General features: G+C 37.0%; 2 protein-coding genes across 2 annotated transcripts; one reads left to right on the forward strand and one right to left on the reverse strand.

Annotated features, from left to right (window-relative positions):
* The first annotated feature begins 1068 nt into the window (after nt 1-1068).
* Nucleotides 1069-18289, forward strand: radx (RPA1 related single stranded DNA binding protein). The gene is made up of 16 exons (XM_007257497.4): nt 1069-1503; nt 3439-3869; nt 5861-6003; nt 6117-6309; nt 7176-7284; nt 7924-8024; nt 8395-8514; nt 9290-9385; nt 9486-9662; nt 11443-11624; nt 12173-12303; nt 12524-12571; nt 13606-13667; nt 14206-14499; nt 17175-17339; nt 17550-18289. The coding sequence occupies exons 1-16, from the start codon at nt 1376-1378 to the stop codon at nt 17684-17686; spliced, it is 2517 nt and encodes an 838-aa protein (XP_007257559.3). The 5' UTR covers nt 1069-1375; the 3' UTR covers nt 17687-18289.
* A 566-nt stretch (nt 18290-18855) lies between these two features.
* Nucleotides 18856-21744, reverse strand: LOC125780436 (collagen alpha-1(X) chain-like). Its single transcript, XM_049476486.1, has 6 exons — nt 21492-21744; nt 21256-21339; nt 20466-20549; nt 20311-20373; nt 20080-20202; nt 18856-19552 (listed from the first exon to the last, which is right to left on the reverse strand). Exons 1-6 carry the CDS (start codon nt 21682-21684, stop codon nt 19263-19265), a joined length of 837 nt encoding a protein of 278 aa, XP_049332443.1. The 5' UTR covers nt 21685-21744; the 3' UTR covers nt 18856-19262.
* Nucleotides 21745-22741: the final 997 nt, after the last annotated feature.

Genomic DNA, 22741 nt, shown 5'->3' on the forward strand with positions numbered 1-22741 from the left:
AATAAAGAAGGTAGATCAATTATAAACAGCAAATTTCCCAGACAGCATTTAAGCCTACCACCACAAACTGTCTTTACAAAAACTCTGTGTATTCGTTAAACTCCAACTTTAAGAATTGGGGGTGTGATTCTATTTGTAGTGGTTTACTCCTATTCACACTCACAATAATTAGATTAGTACATGCTATTGATATTTCTACTCGATAACAGTGTCGCTCATACTTTGCTCTTCGTCGGTTTGTTTTGCTGGCAGTAACTGTAAATATAAATTGACCTTTGTTAACAGACAGACAACAAAAAAGCATTTTAGACCTACTTGTAAAGTATATTTTCCTTTCAGTGGAAAATCTCCATTTGTAATGCTGTGTAATCCAAGACTAGGGTTAATTTCTGACTCTATAGTTAGCGATTTAAGAGGTAAATTGAGTTACAGCAGGAGTGTTATTATCTCACTCACCACTGTATGTTATTAAAGCCCTCTTGTGGCCGCTGCTCAGTACTGCAGGCTGCTCTCACTCACCACTGTATGTTATTAAAGCCCTCCAGTGGCCAATGCTCAGTACTGCAGGCCGCTCTCACTCACCACTGTGTGTTATTAAAGACCTCTAGTGGCCAATGCTCAGTACTGCAGGCCACTCTCACCATGGCGGTCTCATTGGCGGCGGCGTCATTTTAAGTTTTTAAATGCAAGAGCCTGGTACATGCAGCGCTCACGGATTTTATTTGCTCACGTGTAAAATACAGGTGTGCTCTCACGAATTTTATTTGCTCACGTGTAAAATATAGGTGTGCTGAAATAGACCTGAAATATTTCAGTTAGTGTGCAATGAATCTAAAATATATGAAAGTTTAATTTTTATCATTTCATTGTGGAAAAGAATGAACTTTATCACAATATGCTCATTTTTTTTAGAAGGACCTGTATATATATATATATATATATATATATATACTGCGCAGCCTGCAGTACCGAGCAGCGGCCACTAGAGTTCATCACACACAGCGGTGAGTGAGCGCAGTCTGTAGTACTCAGCTCGTTACACATACTACACGGACGGTCTCTGAATCCAGTGTGACACCGGGCCTGTGGGAGGCGGTATGGTTCAGTTCAGGCGCTTCAGACGAGAAGAAGAGACGAATCTTCCCCGCCATAAACACTTTGGTTAGAAGAGCCAGTTTGTTTATGTTTTGTTTAATGTAATTATCTAACTCTGAGAGTTACAGGGAGCGTGGCGCTCTTCTCGGATTTATATATATATATGTGATGTGTGAACAGTGCGGTGTAATGCGGTTACAGGGCTCGGTAACGGTCAGTGAGAGGAGATAATCAGTGTGTAGGGTTTTACCGGGCTCTGCTGCTGTCAGGGATGGTCTGAATGGCAGCTGCGGGCAACGGATCAGCAGGAGCCGGACTGAGGACTGCTTTAGAGCAGCTCTGCTCCTCCAGGACCCTCCGCCTCAAACCCGAGAGACCCGTCTGTGCGGCCGTTATCGGACTGGACAGGTTTAGTATTCCCATGTTTTATACATATGTAGCTATAGGTTAACTAACTGAGATAGCCTAGTCTAATTCTCGAATTAGGGATGGGTGATATTTAAAAAATATAACGTTATATCTCAATATTTTTAAGATGTATGAGCGATTCTCAATTACAGTTTAGATTTTTAGTTTGTAAGTTATAACTAACTATAAGTCATAACTAAGCTAACAACTTTTTTCTTTGTAAACAGAAAGCAACATTTAAAGTTGTGTATTCTTACGAATAGTAAACAGCCCCCTTTAGACTTACAAGCAGCTTTTAAATTATTAAACACACTGCAAACATAGTTATCTTCCTTGTGTTTCAGTTTATGGAAACCTCACATTGTCTTTGATGGTCATTAAATGGATTTATATTAAAAAAAAAAAAACATACTTTCTGCTGTTCAACATCCTTGACTATCGCTACTAACGTTACCTAACTAGGTAAAGTAAAGTAATGGAACTTAACTAACTGGTTTCAGATAGTCTACACTTTTTTGATGGTCAAAGTGGTTTAAAAGCTGGTTGTCCCAGTGAACACATCCCACACCTCTTCTCATTCAACGTGTTTTCTTTCATTTTATGATTTTTTACTTTGTAAATGTAATATTTAAATGATTAAATCTATACATGAACACTTGCTTAATTATTTTGTAAAGGATTAAACAAATCAGAATATGTTTTATACTTTAGATTCTTCTAGTACCACATTTATCTTTGAGGACAGATCTGCACACTCTTGGTATTTTAATCTCAGTGTCTTCGTAAGGGAGAGTCACCTGGAATAGTTTTCTTAGCAACTTGAAGGAGTTACTGGAGGTGCTGATCAATAGTTCCTGCTTTTCCTTTATGCTGTGAAGTTCCATCTTATCCCAAATCACCCTAAATCTCAGATGGGTTTAGGTCAGGGGATTGTGGAGGACTGTTTTGTTATTGTAATTTCATATGTGTCCCTTAACTGTTTTTTACGTCTTTACAATCTACAATGTAGAAAAGAAATTGAATAATTAAATAAATAAAAATAAAACGTAAATGAGATGTGTTCAAACATTTGACTGGTGCTATATATTGTAAAATCAAAAGTAAAGCTTCCAGAAGGCAGTGGTACAGCATGACACGATATTAATAATGCACTCTTTTTAACCAATGTTGGTGTAAAATAAATAAAAATGGGCCGATAAAATCTGCTTCTAAGTTGAAAAAGGTTTATTTTTCCTTTAATATTAAAAGTCATTCTGGGCAACTAGCTTGATCATGATGGTCAGTAAGCTTGGACAGACTCATCATGCTCATAGACCAGCTAGCCTAAACCGTCAAAGAAAAAAAATAACATACCTTGTGCTGGTCAAGAGCTAAGCTGCTTAACCAGGGAGGCTGTTTTTTCAACAGGGATCACAGCTTATTTATGACATGTTTATAATGTTTGGATAATAAATGCTGTTTTCTCAAAATAATGTTTTTTCCTTCATCATGTTAAGAAAAGTTGTTTTGTCACAATCACAACTTAAATCAGCTACTGGTACTAGTACTAGTAGTTATGAATAAAATACAGAAATAATTAAATTGCCCATTTAATTAAATAATATACCTTAATTATAAATATATATATATATATATATATATATATATATATATATATATATATATATATATATATATATATATATATATTATAATATTATAATAAACTTTCGAAAAGTCTTTAGGTATTTGTTTCCGGACAGTGTCAGTACATTTTTTACATTCTATATATTGATACTAAGTCTTATTTATTTATTTATTTTTTTACATTGAATAGAAATTTAATTAATGACAATTAATTATTAATTATTTATTAATTATTAACATTATAAAATTATCAGTAATAGAATTTCTATATAGGTCATGCTTTGTAACATTGTCTGTTCTCTTTTGAAGGTACTTGGCTGATGAGAGAAGTTCAGACAGCTACAGCTATGATGTTACGTTAACGGACGGCACGTGGCGGGTGAAGTGTCTCCTCAGCTCAGAACTGCATCACCTGGTCCAGAAGAACACACTGCGCTGCGGCTGCCGTGTTTCCGTTACACACCTTTCATTTGTGTATGATGAGAGGAGGCTGGGCCAAAGCTATGTGTGTTTAGAGGAGCTTGAATGTGAAGATGAGGATGCTGGGATTTTGTCCTCTGTGAAAGACTTGCGTGCTCTTCAGTGGTGGATGCGGGATGGTATCGGAAGCTCAGTTATTTGGCATGTTGATGCACCTCTGCAGAGTGGTAGGAAACATTATTTATCATTATGGAACAATGAAGATCCTCATGGCGGAGTGTGGATTCCCAATTCTCCTCCAGCAGATGTAGTGATTGATGGTAAGGGAAAGATTGTTTAGTCAAGTTGTAAAGTAAAATAATATATGCAACCTTTGTATATATTTAGTAAGCTTATTAAACAATAATGGTACAGGTTTATTTGTTGCTGCATTGTACCTTATATCAAACATATCTAAATTGTGCATTGATTCACAAATGAAAATACACCAATAATAAGTTTAAGCATCTAAAACTTATTGAGTTTTGGTTAAATTATTGTTGTTGTAGATGCTTAAAAATCAGACAATTTACATTAGATACTGAATGAGCTGGCTCCATGCTCTGTGTTTTTATATTTTCCAAATTTGTGCATATGAAAATCTACAAATTTAAATGGAACAGAGATATACCATTAGAATTGTGGTTGCAGTATAGCCAACTACAACTGCAATATGGATACAACGAAGTAGAAACACTGACAGTGCCATATTGGTTAGTGTGATACGCTTTTGACTTTGAACTACCTTAAAGCAGTTGTATGACATAACACTCATGCTGCTGGTGTTGAAGGGGACAAGTTATACCTCTGTTTAAAAAAGTTAAAATAGGCCTCTGGTCTGCACTCTCACATAAGGAGATCTCACCAGCTCTATTCTTTTCAGTTTCAGCCCCTTCCAGAATGAGCCGTTTATGGGCACTGACACTTTTATGCAACCGGTTGCCAGTCACACTGTTATCCCATGTTATTGCCACGCATTTACCACGCATTAGTGTTAGCTTGTGCTAAATGGCAAAAGCTAGTTCATGCTTAAGAAGCACAAAAGAAGCACAAAACTCATTATTTTAAAAAAGTACATACAGCTCCCTCATCTGCTGACTTGCCATGGGTCCACCTTGACTTGACACAGATCCCACCTTCAGACATAGCATTGTGCTCATAAAAACAGTAGACTGAAATGGCATGTCTTCAAATTATCTGGTGGGGGGTTGAAAGATGAGGGTGGTGCCACAGTGGCTCTATAAAAATGTCACTATTCTGGTGTCAGAATGAGGGAGCCCTAATATCATCTCAAAGAAGCATATGATTCCTGACACCAAACTCTTTCAGCTGATTCACAAAAAACAGATGGAGTGTTTATTTATTTATTTAGTTTTGCTCTTTAGCTCTATCCGTACAGGTTTAGTTTTTCAAGGGGACATCTGTGAAAAATATTTCACACTTCTACTCAGCAATAAAACTCTTGCATCTGGACTGCAGTTGAAAAACAGGAGGACCAGTGAGTTTTTTGGCTTTATCAATCACATGAGATCGCGTTCAGTAGCTCCTCTATTTCCACTCGCTGCTGTGTTTACGTGGATCTCTGTGAAAATGCACACCCAAAGTGTAATTACATTGTGCAGCATTGGACAAATAGATATTTTATTAAACGCAAGGTGACGAAACTCTGGATGGGACTAAAGCTACCGGACAACCACAAAGTTCAGCGAAAAACAGTAGATAATTCAGCCTGTAATTTTCTTAGAGAAATTTACCCCAGGATCCTCTGAGAAACTAATCCCGTCTGAATAGGGCTTTTGAGTGTTTATAGAGGCAATGGAATACAAAAGCATTAAAAGGGAGTTTTACATAATATGTCCCCTTTAAAGGTTTAATTAAAAAGGTATGTAGGCATCAACAGTTCCATCAATTAAAAATTATGCATTTATTTTCATACATAAAAGAAACATGAATGAGCCATATTAAATGACCAGAAACCTAGACAAGTAGACAAGCTTAGAAATGTACACAAGATTATAACAACATGTATGAATAGCCTACCCACCACCACCTGTACTGTGAAATAATAGAAGCCCTGTGACCCCCTGTTCTTCCTGTACAATATTACAGTCTGTCTCGGGGATGGTTTTTATTATGTACACCAAGGAGCACTATTCTCTGTATATGGTTAAGCATGTCACCTTTTCCCTCTCTGACACACATCAAATGTTTTTAATGTGTTGTTTTCTTTGTGCTCATATTATGATCCGCTGTTTTTCTCTGTCCTGGTCAGTTTCTAAAATCTGTCTTCTGGGAGACCTTGATGCGTTTATTGCATCTTCCAGACGACCGCTCCCTCTGCTGGTCAGAGTGCTGCACAGGTCCCGTTTACGGTACTATGGAAAACCTGGACAGAATATAGACTACCCTTTTCAGGTAAGTGGTTATTACATTATAATGTGATCGTTATAAAAGCATTTTCAGGATTAGTGATTGATCGTTTATTCAGTGTTCTTCTGGACTTTTATGTTTTTTATTTGTTTCTTCAGGCATATTTTGAGGTGGCAGATCAGAGCGGGGTGATGTCCATGGTGCTGTGGAATGATCTGTGTCCAGAGTGGTACCACAGGCTGGTGGTGGGATCAGTCCTGTATCTGCAGAACTACTCACTGAAGAAGAGCTACCAGAATCGCTCCAGACCCCAAATCAGCTCACTGCCCCTCATCAGCTTCACCGACATAGGTACACACATAAAGCAACCCTTTATATTCACCAACGGACATGCCTGATGACACGGAACAAAATCTATTTGTTGAATCCCATGACTTTTGCCCTGTCACATAAAAGCTAAAGAACACTGCACAGACTTGCAGGATGTGTGCATGGAGTGTCCTGCATTTAATGTGAATGTGGATGAGATTTCTCCTAGAGTTACTTGTTTGTCAATTCTTGCTAGATTCTGTAGGTCAAGATCATGATCAGCCACTGCGCTGTTCACGGTGGATAATAATTACTTCAGTGATGCACTCCCAGTTCACATGTTGCATGTTTGTTACTCTTAAATGTTTCAGATCATCAAACAAATGTAAATTTAAGTCAAAGGCAACACAAGTTAACACAAAATGCAGTTTTTAAATAAAGTTTTTTTTATTATTAAGGGGGAAAAAAGATCTAAACCTACATAACCCTGTGTGAAAAAGTGTTAAAACATAACTGTGGTTTATCACACCTGAGTTTTTTCTAGCCACGTTCAGTCATGATTACTTCCACACCTATCCTCAATTAAAAAAGCCCTTAAATAGTCTGAAAGGTGAAGTAAACCATCATCCAAAGAAATTCAGGAACAGATGAGAATACGAAGCAGCAAAAAATATCCCACAAATGTACACACTACATGCACACACACACACACACACACACATGCTCACACAGTTGCCCTTTATTAGATTTACTGAAACATATCCTCTACATGTCTGTGTTAGCTTGAGTAAAAGAAAAAAAAACCCACAGAATTGGAGCATTGTCCAGTCAAACTCTCCTTCCCTCTTACTTCTGTTTATTGTTATTGTGCTGATGTGTGTGTGTGTTTCTGTTTCTGACTGTAACAGAGATTTGCTTGAACCCTCGGAATCCTTCAGCTATCGTGACTGTGATTCCTCCTAAAAGTGTCCAGCCGCAGTGGAGCTTACCTGACGTCTCCTATAACTTCTGTACCAGGTACTCACACACTCAAACGTACATTTACATAGTGGTTAATAAGATAATATAATTAATTTTTTTGTATAGTTATATAGTGCACTCTGATATAGGTCTCTATCTTCTAAAGGTGTTTAATTTTACCCGTGTTTAGCTGAAACTGTCTATACTGTGCTGTTTGGCCTGTTTGCTAACTAAGCTGTGCTAAACCTAGCTATAAGACCAAGCACAAATGAATCTTTTTAAGCTCAAATGCACTCTGTCAGACATGCGGTTACTCAGAATAGCAGCTGCACAGTGGTGTGTGCCTCTCCTTGTATCTGTAGTCTAGCTAGCTAAGCAAAGATTAGCTTCGTGCGTGGACAACAGATCCCGTTCTGTTCATCAAACACCAGTTGTTCAACTTCATACTTCAAATTATGGTCATTAGCTAAGCTAAACTTCTATTAGTGATTTTATAAAATAAAATAAAAAGTTTTGTTTTGTTCACAAATGTGAATACTATTTTTTTATTAATTAGCTTTTATATCTCAAAATCTTTTTTGGAGGTATTTTTACAGTATATAATCTGATTTACATCAACCTTTTTTTTTACCCTGTTTGTATGAGCATCTTTTCAAAGGTGATTTGCTCTTGTTTTGTTCCACGTTTCCTCCTTAGGTCTGAAATTGAAAATCTAGCAAGCAACCAGGCCTGTGACATCATTGGACTGGTGACCTTCGTTGGTCGTGTTGAACGAATCAGAAACAAGGGGAATACCAGTAAGACCTCTGGAAGTTTGTTTTACGGCTGATTCAGAATCTTGAAACAAAAGTGATATCACACAATTATGAATTTTTGTGTTGTAAATGTACTTTTTCACTTCCCTGAAATATATGTGGCAACTGAGCCTATTTAATTTTTCTGTCTTTCCTTTTTTTTTTTACTCTCAATATTTTCCAATAGTAGTTCAGCCCCGTCCACCTACACTATAGTGTTTTGTGTAGGCATAATAAATGGTAGTCTGTCAGAACGAAGCTCATTAAATTATCAATGTAACAAAATGGATATATTTGTACTTGTAGAATTCGAGAGTAAGAGTTAAGTTTTGTAATGTGTGTGTATATAACTGTATGCATGTGTATTTTTTAGTCCCTGAGAAATTCTGGACGTATCGCTGGGTCCACGCTGTGGATGGAACCTCAGACTCTCCTTTCATTCTAGAGATTTTTGCCTCCTCCCAGCCAGACATCTTCAACAACATCTGTCCAAGTATGAAGCTTCCCTTCTGTTTAAGTTCTGGGAAATATGTTGACATGCTGATGATGAGAAATTAGCATGCTCACTAATCTAATTTACATTTCTTTTTTATAAGCACTGAACTATTTAATTGCAGTCATATTTGGGGAATACTATTTTTACCTTTTAAACTCTTTTGGCCTTTTTTTTCCTCTTTTAGTCATCGGCAACGGCCGATTTGGCAGATATTTATACTCATACTAGCTGATGTACTTATTGTATGCCAGAAAAGCGACTCTGGCCATGCTACTACACGTGGCTGACACTGGCCATGCTACTTTAAAATTCATTAATTTAAGCTAGTTTTAAGATTTACTACAGCAAAAAAAATGTATATAGTGAAGCAGTTTCAAACTAAATTCTATGTTGTAAACATCAGTACCAAGATTAAAAATGTATCAATAAATTGTAAAAACATTTCTACTATAGTATAAGTGCAGAACATTTCGTGAAAATAGAGAAAACAAATAAAGAGAATGATTTCAAAATAGAATGCTGCTTTAAAAAATGTATAGCGATATTATGTTATACAGTATGATATGACATTCAAATGCCCCAACACACCAGGAGGGTGAAGACTACCCTGGCCCTACACTCCCCTAATTCTAAATCACTTATACAAAAAATATTAAAATGTACATAGAGATTATACAGTAACTTCAACTTTTAAAAGTTAAACTAGCATTTATATTTCAATGCTTTCTCTCTCTCTCTATCTCTCTCTCTCTCTCTCTCTCTCTCTCTGCAGTGACATATCTGGTATGCACTCAAATGAGAGTGTGTCGGGAGGCGGGTTGCGCTGTTTATTTGACTAGCAGTGCTGAGACTCAGCTCTTCATCACAGGTGAGTGACGGCTGCAGTGAATGATTATATACTTACATGAATTAACTAACTGAATTGAACTGAATTCACACTCTATTGTTTGTGTTTGTTTTGTATATAGGCTGTCACAAGAAGCAGCCGTATGTCTCAGACCCGAAAGTGAAAGCCTTTATCCAGTGGACCAAGACACTGAAGGATAGTGTAATATTAAGGAAGACAGCAGTGGGGGGGCATTACTGTTATCCCCCTCCTTCACCCACCTTTACACCGTACAACAACACTGCCAACAACACAACCAGTAAGACAACCACACTGTTTGGAAACAAACTTTGAAATATAAATGGTAACAGTTTTAGGAGAAGGAAAGGTTTTCTGTGTTGAAATGTAATTTTCTGTTAGTTCATTTGTGAGTTTGGATGATTGGCATCAGCAGCCATAGTCTGAGAGAGCACAATTGGTCTTGCTCTCTTTCTCGGGGCGGGTAGATGGCACTTTGTGTCTACTGGCTGATTGTGGGTGTGACGAGACACTCATCTCTCGAGACGAGGCACAATACTGGGTTCATGAGACAAGATAAGATTTTCAAATATGAAAACTGACTTGAAAAAATAGTGTTTTGTTTGACAAAACCATATAATGCAAATACAACAGACTGTTTTCTCTCACAAATTGACTTTATATAAAAAATAAATAAAAAATAAAACTTTCTATATAGTGCAAACAATGAGTGCAAACCACAACCAGTCATATTAATTTTATGTTTTGTTTTTCTTCTCCTGAGTCTCTTGTAACTTAACTATGTATATCCATAACCAGTCATATTAAGACGATGCTTGAAGTGCAAACAGAGAGAGAATGATTTTTTTAAACAGTACAGAGCTAAGTTAGGAGGAAGTTGAGACCTTTGGGCACTAACTGTGTCTCCTGCAGGTGAAAAGACATGCTTATTGGGGCCGAGTGTTTTTGCATTGTGCTTGTATTAGTCACGGTGTACGGCATGATTTTCTTACAGTACCTACATATAGTTCATGTTTTGTTGGTCACTTTGTTATTGTTTATTGTTTCCACTGGAAATCCAAAATGTAGCCAGACATATTACTTAAAAGTAGCAGGAGCATCTTCTATGTGAACACCCGAATATTTCTCTCCTGCCGCACTCGCTGCCATTGCTACTGTATACTGCTCTCCTCCCATTCCTTCCTTACTCCTCTCCTCTACTCACTCCTTACCTTACCCACATGTTTACTTCCTATTTTTTCCACTAAAGTTTCATCCCATTGACTGATGCTATCCTGACATCACATGATGACAATGGAGAATTTACCACATATCCAACTAATCTCCAATTTTTATTTAAATAATCAATTATTTTTAAAAGTAAAGAAAAAATATTTATATAACATGACTGTCGCAACAAAACTTAACAAAACACAACAAAAATGTATTGTGATTAAATTAACTGTTGCATTGCACTACTTTACACAACTACTACGCTATTACGTAATACTTCTGATTTCTTACATATAAGTAGATATTGGAATACATATGCTCAGTACATATACTGTGTGCTTATACAATCAAAAGATCAAAAGATAGCTATATTGCATATTTTTAAAGATGAAATATGGATTAAATCTTAAAACTAACACTCACCCTCTCTTTTTCTCTCACACATGTTTCTTCCACTAAAGCTCTCCAGTATACTTTTACTCATCACAATAAAAAGCATAAAAACTACTGAGATTTATCAAGCTCGCAGAATCAAGCTTCTTATTTTAATTGATTGACATCACTAGTATGACTACATGCACTGTGACCTTTAGGTCACCATTTAGCATAATGGTAACTTAATTGTTTTATTTTCACACACTCCCCTCAAACAGTGTTGGAGTTGTTCAGTAACGTCTAACTTATTTCTGACTAATTTCTGTGGTTTCTGAAAGTAGAAACATAAAATGATGATGAAGTCAGTCAATTCCATTCCAACAAATCCTTTGTTGCTGATCTGATTAGCAGTGTTGGCATAATTACACACAGTATTTGTGAAACTTACTTTACATTCTGTCTGTGTGCTGTAGGTCCAGCAGGGTCTCCTACGTTGAAGGCAGTAGCTGACCTGCAGGTGGAAATGGAGAACTTGCAGTACAGGGAGTGCAAGAGAGTGACCATTCAGGGTCACATCACTGCAATGCATTACCACCGCTGGCCTCCGGAGGTGCTGCAGTCCTCAGGAGTTAATGGCACGCAGAGGAACCGACAGGTGAGTACGGTTTTAAACTAAATCAGTGTCGCAGGAAATAATGCATCGGCAGCAGCGCGAAAAAAGGGGTGACTGACTTTACAGTTCGGAGGAGGCATGTCCTCGTCCGCACCCTCCTAGGGTCACAGGCGCCACTGGTGATGGGGACGCACAAAGGGGTGGGAAAACTGGATATCCAAAAATGAGAAAAATCATTGAAAAAAAACCTTAATGTGTGGTACAGTAAATCCAGACAATGTATAGTGATGATAGATGTGTAAAACAAAGGAATATAGAGAATTGGCTTTCACTGGATATTGCACCATTCTGATTTAAAATATAAAGGCTGTCATGCCAAAAATCTCAGGAGATCAGTAATTCGGAAATACTCAAACCAGCCATTCTGACACCAACAATCATTCTTTTTCTGATTACATACTTGATTAGTTAATGTGCAGATGTACACGTATTCCTAATAAAGTGATGTCTTTTTAATGTCTCTTCCAATAAACATTTACATGAAAAACAAAGTTAATAATGATTTCTTTGCTTTTAATTGTTTTCAACAGTCAAAAAGTGCTTCAGTAGCTGCCCCATCCTCTACTACGGACAACATGCTGCAAACAGAATTACCCTCAACGCCTCCCCCTAGTGACAGCACAACTTCTTCCAAACGCAGGAGACTCGAGCAAGGGGAAAAGTGAGTTTGACTCAATAAATGAAAAGATTGTACATTATTGTACACAGTATCTTTGCCTCAAACAGTCCTGATCAAACAGTTAGCAAAAATGAGTTAGTGTTTTACAAAATGTGTTGGAACACCAAAAGCATACAATAATGGTGTTATCATTCAATTTATTGTGGTGATTTAGCTTTACATTTTTTTGTTTTGTTTAGTTTTGTTTTTCTATTTTTAACAGGGCAGTGCAGAGGCAGTACATGACCAGAGCTAAGGCACAGTCAGGAAGGTATTTAACCCTATACTCTCATATCATAAATACACCCGCACACACACACACACACAGCCCTAAGTAACAACTTTTGCTATGTGATGTTTGTCAAAATAAAGGTAAGTCATTAACCTGATGCAAAATTGAACATGTTGCATTCAAATATTGTTATGTTTACATTTTAGAAGGGATAAGTATGATTATGGCAAGTAAAAAAGTCACTTTAAGACACATCTTGTTTTAGTTAGTATAATTGTTACTGCTTAATACATGTCATGTGGTTGACCTGCATGATTAGGCTGTGAAGGTTTGTGAGCAGGTAATTTACGGGAACAACAATGTTATTTTATTTTCTAATCTGTTTATTGTTAATGTAAAGGTTGGGTTTGTGCACTGCAGTGCATCCTTGTGTGTGTGACGTGCATTGAGCTTGCACTGTGCAACTGCATTGCCAAGATAGCAATGAACGTCTAACAGTTGACTGTTGTCTAGGCTTTTTTCAGTCAGTGGCACACCTGTGTTTTCCATTGCCAAAATTGCAACACACCAGAAATATCCCTGAACACACCTTACTTCCAGACCACCACACCCACCAGCATATATATATTCAATATATGTATTGAACTATTCATACGACGCAGGTACAAGGCACAGATAAAAACTGTTGATTGGTTGTAGGATAGCAATAAGCATTGCAATGCGCCTTAAGGTAGGACCCTATATCTGTGATTTCATTTAAAACACAAAAATGTTTTTCAAAATACCCTTGTTATGACAAGAATTACACAGGGAGACCATAATCAGAACTACCAAAGGCATTCTGTACGTTACAAAAGAACCCAAACACATTACATTTCAGCATGATCTAGTTTACACATTATTACTTCATTTTGACAAGCATAGTCATCCAGTAACTAATATAAGCACAGTATTTGAAACAATTGTAATGTGAAATAAACAGTTACTGATAAACGTGTGATGCAGTGTTACACGCATTTTTAGATTCAGCTATCTGTCTGCTTTACAGGTGTTTTCTTTGTGTTTTTTTTTAGACAAGAGGAAGAGCAGGGTGATGAAGAGGAGTGTGTTAAAGGGCAGTCTCCTGAGACAACAGGTGTTGCTCTTCAGAACAAGTCATGTTGTTAATTTGACCTGTATAATGAAATCTTAATTGTATTTTGTTTCAAGTACTTTTCATCATATTGTAAACAAAAAATTGTAAAGATGTTGTATTAAAATGTAACGACTACATTAGCTTGATTGTATATAGTTCTGCATTGGGATCACCATGTACCAGTGCGTTGGTCAAAAATAATATTAACCAATGATTCTCCTCCCACAACTGACAACTAAGTATGAATTTATAACCACCAGAAGTCCAGTAGTATCCGGACAGCTCTTCTGATAAATGTGAATTCAGCTTCCGCAGAGGCCAGAGAGAGTACTGAGCTGTGGAGCGGTGGATCTGTGTTCTGGACTTGTCTGGACATGTTTATTATATGTAATTTTCAAAATCTGAAATATTTGAATCCATGGTAAAGGTTTACAAGGTAGAGATAAGTTTCTGAATAGAGCCGTAATGTGAGCATTTACTGGGAGTTGTAATTATTTGAAAGTCGACTCATTTTTTTTGTTTTATTCCTTTTTTTTAGACAGCAGTGAGGCCACAAGTGCTCCTGACACAGAACCAGCTGTTGCTCACAGTAGTGCATCATGGGAGAGCAGCGATTGGGCAATACTAAAGCACAGTGTGGCCAATCGCATCAGATGCTGCTCTCTGAATCCAGAGAGTGTTTCAGAAAAGTTCTGCTTTGATGACAGAGACTCTCTTCTTCAAAGGATCAACCTTAGCCCTTCGAGATGGAGTCCAGACCTACCAATTAACACTCAACTCAACACACTCACACCTGTGGACTGTGCAGGGTACTTCACGCTCACAGTACTGGGTAAGAGACAGCAGTAGCATGCTAGAACCGGAAAGGTTTCTGATGGTCAATAGTGGATGCTTGTGTTTTTTAGACGCTCAGACGGCACTGCATTCATGAATGTTTACACCTTGCATATGTTTCATAATCTCGATTAATTATGGATTAGTTTCTCAGGGGGTCGATAGCTTTAATTTTCTCTTTTATGGTGTAATTTTATTTCCATCTGGAATGACCATGTTACAGGCTGAAATACCTACTGTTTTTCACTGAAGTCTGTGGTCCTCCAGTAATTTTAGTCCCGAACAGACGCACATCTGTGAGTTTCATTAATTCACGTTTAATAAAATAGCTATTTGACCACTGCTACGCTTTGTAAGGACACTTTGGGCTCTCGTTTCCATTGAGTTTAACATAAACACAACAGCGAGTGGAAATGGAGGAGCTACTGAACCATTTCCTCTGTGTAGGAAATACAAATTAATCTCCAGATAGCTGGGAGAAAGATATCAATAGAAGATTTTTTAAAAAGTGTCTCTTCTCTGTTCCAGTGTCTTTTAGAGCACTTAGACACCGCCATCGGGCTCGATGTGCAAAACCTGACAGCGCAATGCCATGTGACCGAGAAAGCCAAAAAACTCACTAAGCCTTTTGTTTTTTAATTGTAGTCCAGATGCAAGAGTTTTATCAATGAGTAGAAGTGTTTTTTCACAGGCAGCTCCCTGAGAAGCTAATCCCGTCCGGATAGGGATTTATTCGGGTTTTCTCTTTAATGTATCTCCATTGTGACCAGATGGGGTCGATTGTACTGTTACATAGAGATGGACCGATCTGTGTTTTTGGGGCACATCGTTTTTCAGCTAGATCTGCTGATTATTGGTACTGATCGTGGGCGAAGCAAAATGCCACATTAATGCCACAGAGATGGCAGGAAAACTTGGTACAAATTCCACTAATTACGGCCACCTCTCAACAAACACTGGGAATCTAATCTGACTGTGAATAAACAGAAGTGCTCAGTTACTCACCAAAATAGACAAATTTCAGGAGCGATATATGTGTAAGTAATTTAATATTTAATAATAGTTTTTTTAGATGCCAATACTGCAAAGCCGGTATCCGAACACCACCCGCCTCACTGCCTGTTTTTCAGAGTCATCATACTGCAAAAAATATCTAATTATTTCTGCTTAAAACTTTTACAGAACTGCACTGTGGAGCTCAGAGTGAAAACAAAAGAAAGTCTCTGCTTATCCAGCACTAAAAATTAACGTCTCAACTCGATTCCTTTAGCTGTTGTCTGACACCTGCAGCTGTGTTAGCTAGCTAGCTCTGCTACTCACTGATTGAGCTGAATGCACTCTGGAGTGTGGTATTATCGGGTTAGTGAGTTTACAACCTTTATTCCCTTTTCTACCATGAGGCATGTTAATCCTACACACATCAACTCCAGAAACCACAAAAAACTTTGACTGGCTGCTGATAGTGTTGCCAACTTCTTAGTAAGGGAAGTAGCTAGAAGTTGCTAAATGATGGCATTGCCTAATTTGCATAATACATGTTTTTGAAGCTATAAAGGAATAAGGTTGTGAGAGAGAAAAAAATGGTTAAAAAACACCCTAAATATGTTACAAATGAACAACCTCTGTTGCCTTTGAAATAGGCAGTCACTTCTCAAAATAACTTCTTAACTTTAATGCTTTATATTAATCATTTTTACGTGAATTACATAAATCAGTTTTTTGCAATGTTGTTAAATATTAGCATAAGACTAGACCTTCTTCCTTTATTCAGGCTTGGGACCGGCAAAGTGACCCTAAAAGAGACACTGTGGCAGAGTTACTTACGGAGTTTTTTTTTTTTTTTTTTGTTCTTTTTTCTTTCAAGTTTTCTATAGTTTCAAACCTATTATACACAATTTGTTCTGTCTCACAGAAAGAGTATGTCATCTCCATTTTGTTGTTCTCTTAAATGAATAAGCAGCTGATGAAAATGTGAGCATGTGAGACTGCACTGTGAGTGTTGTGGGCGGGGCTCAACGCAGCACCCGCTGCTCGCTGAGGACAGTAACTGAAGAGCATGTGTGTTTATCTCAGAGTCGCCAAAAATCTCCAATAAAACCACAAAAAATTCGCAACAAAGTCTCTAAGTTGGAACCATTGGCTGCTTAGTGGTGAGTCAGGAAAACAGGATTCCTTGAGTGAGTATAGGCAGCTTTGCTCCGGCTACGGAGTTCCATCTAGAGGTTGGACGAGGAACTGCATCCTTCTTTGACCAAGTAGCTTCAACAGTGATCACAGAGAACACACAGAACTGATGTAGCAACCTTAATTCCTGAATCGGATTGGTTAGTTTAGAGAAACGGCTGAAAATCAGCATGTGTCTCTGTGCGGTGTCTGCACAAGTGTGTGCACCTGCTTTAAAAAAAATTCTGATTTCAACCGTTTACAAAGCTCTGCGGCACGGCACCTTCAGCGTGTAGCCATCATATGAGTAAACGATTTTGCGAAAGGGTCAGCAGTTCCACAACATAATGCAATCATACATGGTTTACATATTTGCATGAAATGGGAGAAAATCTCAGTTTAATTCTGCCAGCTGTATTCGATTATTTACCTGTATGCTCACACACACATACAGTGAGAGTGACATAACTAGAATTTCTCTCTCTCTCTCTCTCTCTCTCTCTCTCTCAGGACTGAATCAGCAGGCTGCAGTAGATGCTCTCTTCGTTCCTGTACTTTCTCCTGAGGATCCCCGAGCGGTTGGAAAGTTGGCCGCTCCTAATGACAACACACTGATGTCAGGCCTTTCTACAGGTCATGGGTGTGTTCAGGCCGGTGGTGTCCATTTTTCTCCAGGTGTGTGTGTGTGTGCGCTATAGTTTATTTTGCTATGCTGTGTATCAATTGCTATAGACATCAGAATCAATTTCTCACTCTTACATACTTTTTCTCTGTCTGGTTTGTTTCTATATTTACTCTCTCACTCTTTCTTTTTCTCTCTCTTTATCTCTTTTTCTCTCTCTCTCTCTCTCTCTCTCTCTCTCTCTCATATCTCTCTCATTCCAGAGGCATTACTGAGCTCGGCTGCAGCTTTAGAAGATGAGAGGCTGGTGTGTGTGCTGGATATGTGTTTGCTTGGTCAAAACAAAGTTGAGATCATCTGCTCTAAGCTGTACAGGACAGCAGACATCACACCTGTGTAGCTCTCACACACACAAAGGACACCCTATTGACTATTTCTCCCTCAAAATAATTTAGTATACATTTAATAAAATGTAAAAAAAAAAAAATAATGTTTTTGGTAACTCTGGAGAAATAATTTATTACTTTTGTCTGTTAAGGGTTTGTTGCACTGTAGAAAACAAACGAAAAACTCTATGCCTATTTTCCTGATTTGTGATCATCAGCCCTTTGCTTAAAGGCAAGTTTTGAGTAATGTACATTGTTTATAAGAAATGTCTCATTTTATTGCTTTTAGAAATGAAATCATGGTCAATCTTATTTGCCCTTTTTTCTTTACAAAAAACTTTTTAATGTCAAAGTGAAAACAGATTTGTACTGAATCTTTTCAAATAAAAGTATATATTGTTAAATATGTGATTGCATAAATATTTACTCTCTTGTAGAATTTTTACCGTATGATTCTTTTTCTTTTTTTTTTATTTCAGCCCACATTTTAAGAGCTTGGATGTTCCTGTTGATTGTTAATCATGTAATTAAAAAAAAACACAAATTATATATGTGTGTGTGTTAACATAAGTGGTCTAACTGCATAATGCAACAAATTAAAAATAACTATTTTAGTACGCGTAAAGTCTGTAACAGTCATTCATGCATTTTTACCCGCATATATATATATATATATATATATATATATATATATATATATATATATATATATATATATATATATATATATATATATATACATATATACATTTATTTTTTTATTTATAAGATGATTAACCTTATATACATACAAAATATTCCTCCGTCCCCCCTTGTGTCCCTGTGTTGGAGCAGGGAAGCACCTGAACCACACAGGGCAGGGTGGAATCTCCACAGCCATTGATTTTAGCTTAAACTAATTGCTGGCACTGCTTTGTGTGTAGTTTTTTTTAGTTCCAAGAAAGGATTTTTAGCTCTAATTTAAGGGATGCAGTAAAAAACAAAAACAAAATGGGGGTTGTTGCCAGAGGGCAACACCATGACGTAAAGATCAGCTGAGTTTAGTGAATGTGTCTCAGGGTTGTAGTATAAAAACTGTTCCAAAGCCAAGGCTACAGTCAGGGTCAAGGATAGGTCCTCTGTGGGATTGTCCTATTAAGATGGCTCCTCAGTAGATTATTAGTCATATGGAACAGTCTGAAAATGTATTTTAAATTCATGTTTTTATTTGTTTTCATTTGCCACTTTTAAAAAATGGTTTACAAACTCTGCTCCGCTTCACAGGCTTAATTTTCTACCATTTTTGCTCAATTTTGTGGTGCTGATTTATTTTACTTTTCATGTTGTGCATGTGCAGAGATTTATAATATTACTACAAAATTTAAAACAGAAAATGAAAATATTGTGAAAATTTGTGTTTGATTGGACACAACATAATGTAATTCAGTCAAGGCTTCCCGATATACATACAATATGCATACAGCAGTGTAAATAAAATAGGTATTTAGATGTTTTAATTAAACTATAAAAACACATTTATGTATCACAGGTTTAGATTTATTTGTAAGTTCAGATAGGATATAATTGTGTAGATCTTGTTTCATAGAAGGATCAGGAGTCCATAGGGAAGAGAAGGAAGCCGCTGAAAATATTGCGAGTGTAGGAGTCTTCATACAGACGATAACTACTTGGGAGACGGACGGTAACAGCGTCTCCTTCAGAGAGATGTATGGCGATGCCTCCAGAGAAGTGTCTAGGGTATCCATCATTATTGTATTCAGATAGGTGAGTCAGCCTCTCCTGGTTTCTGTAGAGACTTACACCTGAATACTGACCATTGGCTGATCCACAGGCAGTGAATCTGAAATAGTAGATGCCTGCAGTGGGAGCTGTGAAGACTCCTGAAACAAGAGGTGACCATTAATAACCTGCGGAATGAAGTTCTGATAACGTTATTATTCAAAATGAAGTTTTACTAACATTAACATCACAAAGACCTATGAATTATATTAGATACATTATATTGTCAGTTTGAGGCTATTTTATATCACTAATATAAAGATAACCAGACTGGTCTGTGCCCCATGATAATGTTTGGTTATGAACTTGGTGCAACAACAAACTTTGACACTGTTATCAGAATCCCATGCTCTTTGCTATATCAGAACAGGCAGTATTTATGTCAGCAAAAAGTCATGTCCATGTTTTGTACAGGAAAATTATAATGTAATTGTTGTGACAGGCCTAATCATGAATTAATCTCTTTTCTTATAACATCACTGTGTGAACTTTAACATTTACTGAGTGAAGTTCTAATAACATTAATGTCCAGTATAAGGCTTTAATAACAGTAATATTCAGAGTGAATCTTTAATAAAATAAGCTTGTAGGTGGTGAAAATTGGGTTATTTTATGTTGGTAGTTTTACCTGTGCTTGGACTGTAAGCTCCTCCAGTGTTTGTTAAGACTTTAGTGTAGACCACTACACCAAGACCACTCAGAGGTCCGACAGATGCAGACAGCCCTGCTGAGAACGCCACCTGCAGTTTTTCTGAGAACACAGAGCGGAAGCCGGAGTCATGAGAACATCTGTGTGTTTATAACTCTGTGTGTTTACAGTATACTGGCTTTAAAAAAAACCTGAAAACCACTAGTTTACCTGTGATTTCCTTCTTTAGAGTCTTCAGATAACCCTCAGCTGTAGACGCTTTCTTCTTCAGATCTGTTAGAAATGAAACACTTTAGACACAAGCTGATGTATTCAGCGCTGACTGTGTTCTGTTACTGCAGTTTTGGAGGAGTTTAGTGTTTTACCTTCATTCTCCTTCTTCAGTTTCCCCATTTCAGCCTCAACATTCACCAGTGAGCTTCTTATTACAGACACCTCCGACAACTGTGCTGCAGTTATGAGGACAGAGACAAAGGATCATAAAAAAAAAAATTAAGAAAGATGAGTATGGACGTGATTATAAACTATTTTATATATAAAATCCAGGCTAATAGTGTATTTGACCTCTTTAATGCCCTCTTATATTTTCTTACTTGCATGTAACACAGTCCAAAAGAAGTGGTAAAAGGTGTGGTAAAAGATATAAAAACTTGAAACTGTTGCTTTGTTGCATTATTGAGTATATTCAGGGACAAGACATTTTAAAGATATTTGTGATGATCTATAATAGGGTTGGGCAATATATCAAGTTCTTAAGAATAATTGGTATATTCATACAAGATATAAGATGAGACATTAGTGTTTCTATCAATATAGACTATGCTGTGTGTCTCTCATGTTCATCTACAGCTGAATGATAATGAAAGTGCCAGTGTAAAAAAATATATATCTTTTCGTTATTAGCTTTAGGGACATATGCCACATATATATATGTATATATGCCAGTTATTCATTTCAGATTCTTTTTTTGCTAAAATTCATTTGAACACTTTCATAGCAAAATGTTACATGTTATGAATATATTTTCAAAAAAGTATGACATAATTTAGAGCTTATACATAATATACATAATACACAATAATACATAATACATCATTGCTGCCAACGTGGAGAAGTCATAGTAAGCCATAATAACCTTGTTGAAACTTCCATTACCTGCCATTTCTTTCTTTAGGCTCTCCAGCTGACTCTCAGTTTGCCTGGAACGTTTGATCTGTCTGGTCATTTTGGTTTTCAGGTCTGGAAAATAAATGATCAGGTTTGATTATAAACTTTGAAGTATCTCAGAATCTGGTAAAAATGTATTCTCTATGTGGAATAAACAGTGGACAGTTTCAGCTACAGTATGTCTCAGTGTTGGGCTAACAGTCTCGTGTTACAGCAGACCCTACCTCCGTTCTCCTTCTCTATGAACTTCACCTGAGTCTTCATCTCAGCCAGCGCGGTTCCTTGCTCGTACAAAACGTTTTTCAGATCATCAGAGCGTTTTAGTGACTTCGGATCAGCTGCAGCTCGAGTTTGTTGCAGGCTGATCTGCAGCAGCAGCAGCAGCAACAGAAAAGTAACAGTCACTGTTCTCTTCATCTTTACTGCTGTTCTCTCCTCCTGCAGTGTCTCACTCTCATATTTGCTCTTCTTATAGACCTCCTGCCATCATCTCTTTACCCTGTCACACCTCTTTACTTCCTCACAGACTGACAAGGGGCTCTGTAAATCTTCTGTTGTGTTGATTTCGCGCTATATAGCTAATATAGATTTCGTCTTAGTATAGCTAATAGTGCATGTTTTTTTTTACTTATTGTTGAGAAATATATTTTAATGTAGAACATATTTTGCCAATAAGTCAGATTGACATATTGTGCTACTAGAAGTTGTCAACATTAAACAAGAATGTTTATTTTCAAACCATTTTATATATATATATTTTTTGTGGTGGCCTAAAATGACGTTCCTTTGATTATAATTTAGAATGTGTTTTATTAGTACATAAGGTACATAGACACTAGAACTAAACTTAGCGAAATTACAACATTTTTGTCAAACATTACAGAACAACGGTAATAAGCTAAAAATGCAGTTCCTAAATTCAAAGGAGAGTGATTACAAATAAAAAAAAGTTGTAGAAAAAATGTAAATATTGACTACTAATATTTTTAATCCTCACTGATTGTGGAATCACTAGACTTTAGCTTGGGCTGTGTTTTTCTCCACTCTTCCTCCAGACTCTGCTCACTTGATTTCCAAATTTACTGATGGTCAGTGATGGTTTGGAGAGACATGTCATCTGCTGGAGTTGGTCCACTGTGTGCGGATTTAATTTTTCAGCAGGACTTGGCACACTGCAAAATGTACCAATTGATCTTAATTAATATGCACATTTCCGGAGATACTGTAAGCCATAATCATCAACAATAAAATGAATAAACACTTAAAATATATCACTTTGTGTGTAATACATCTATATATGAGTTTCACCTTATGAACTGAGTTACTACAACCCCTGGCAAAAAGTATGGAATCACCAGTCTTGGATGAGCACTCCTTCAGACATTTCATTCTGTAAAACAAACTCTGATCAAAAACATGATACAATAATAAGGTCATTCCAAAGTGCAACTTGTTGGCTTTCAGGAACACTCAA

The sequence above is a fragment of the Astyanax mexicanus genome, chromosome 1 (assembly GCF_023375975.1).
Source record: "Astyanax mexicanus isolate ESR-SI-001 chromosome 1, AstMex3_surface, whole genome shotgun sequence".
NCBI lineage: Eukaryota > Metazoa > Chordata > Actinopteri > Characiformes > Acestrorhamphidae > Astyanax > Astyanax mexicanus.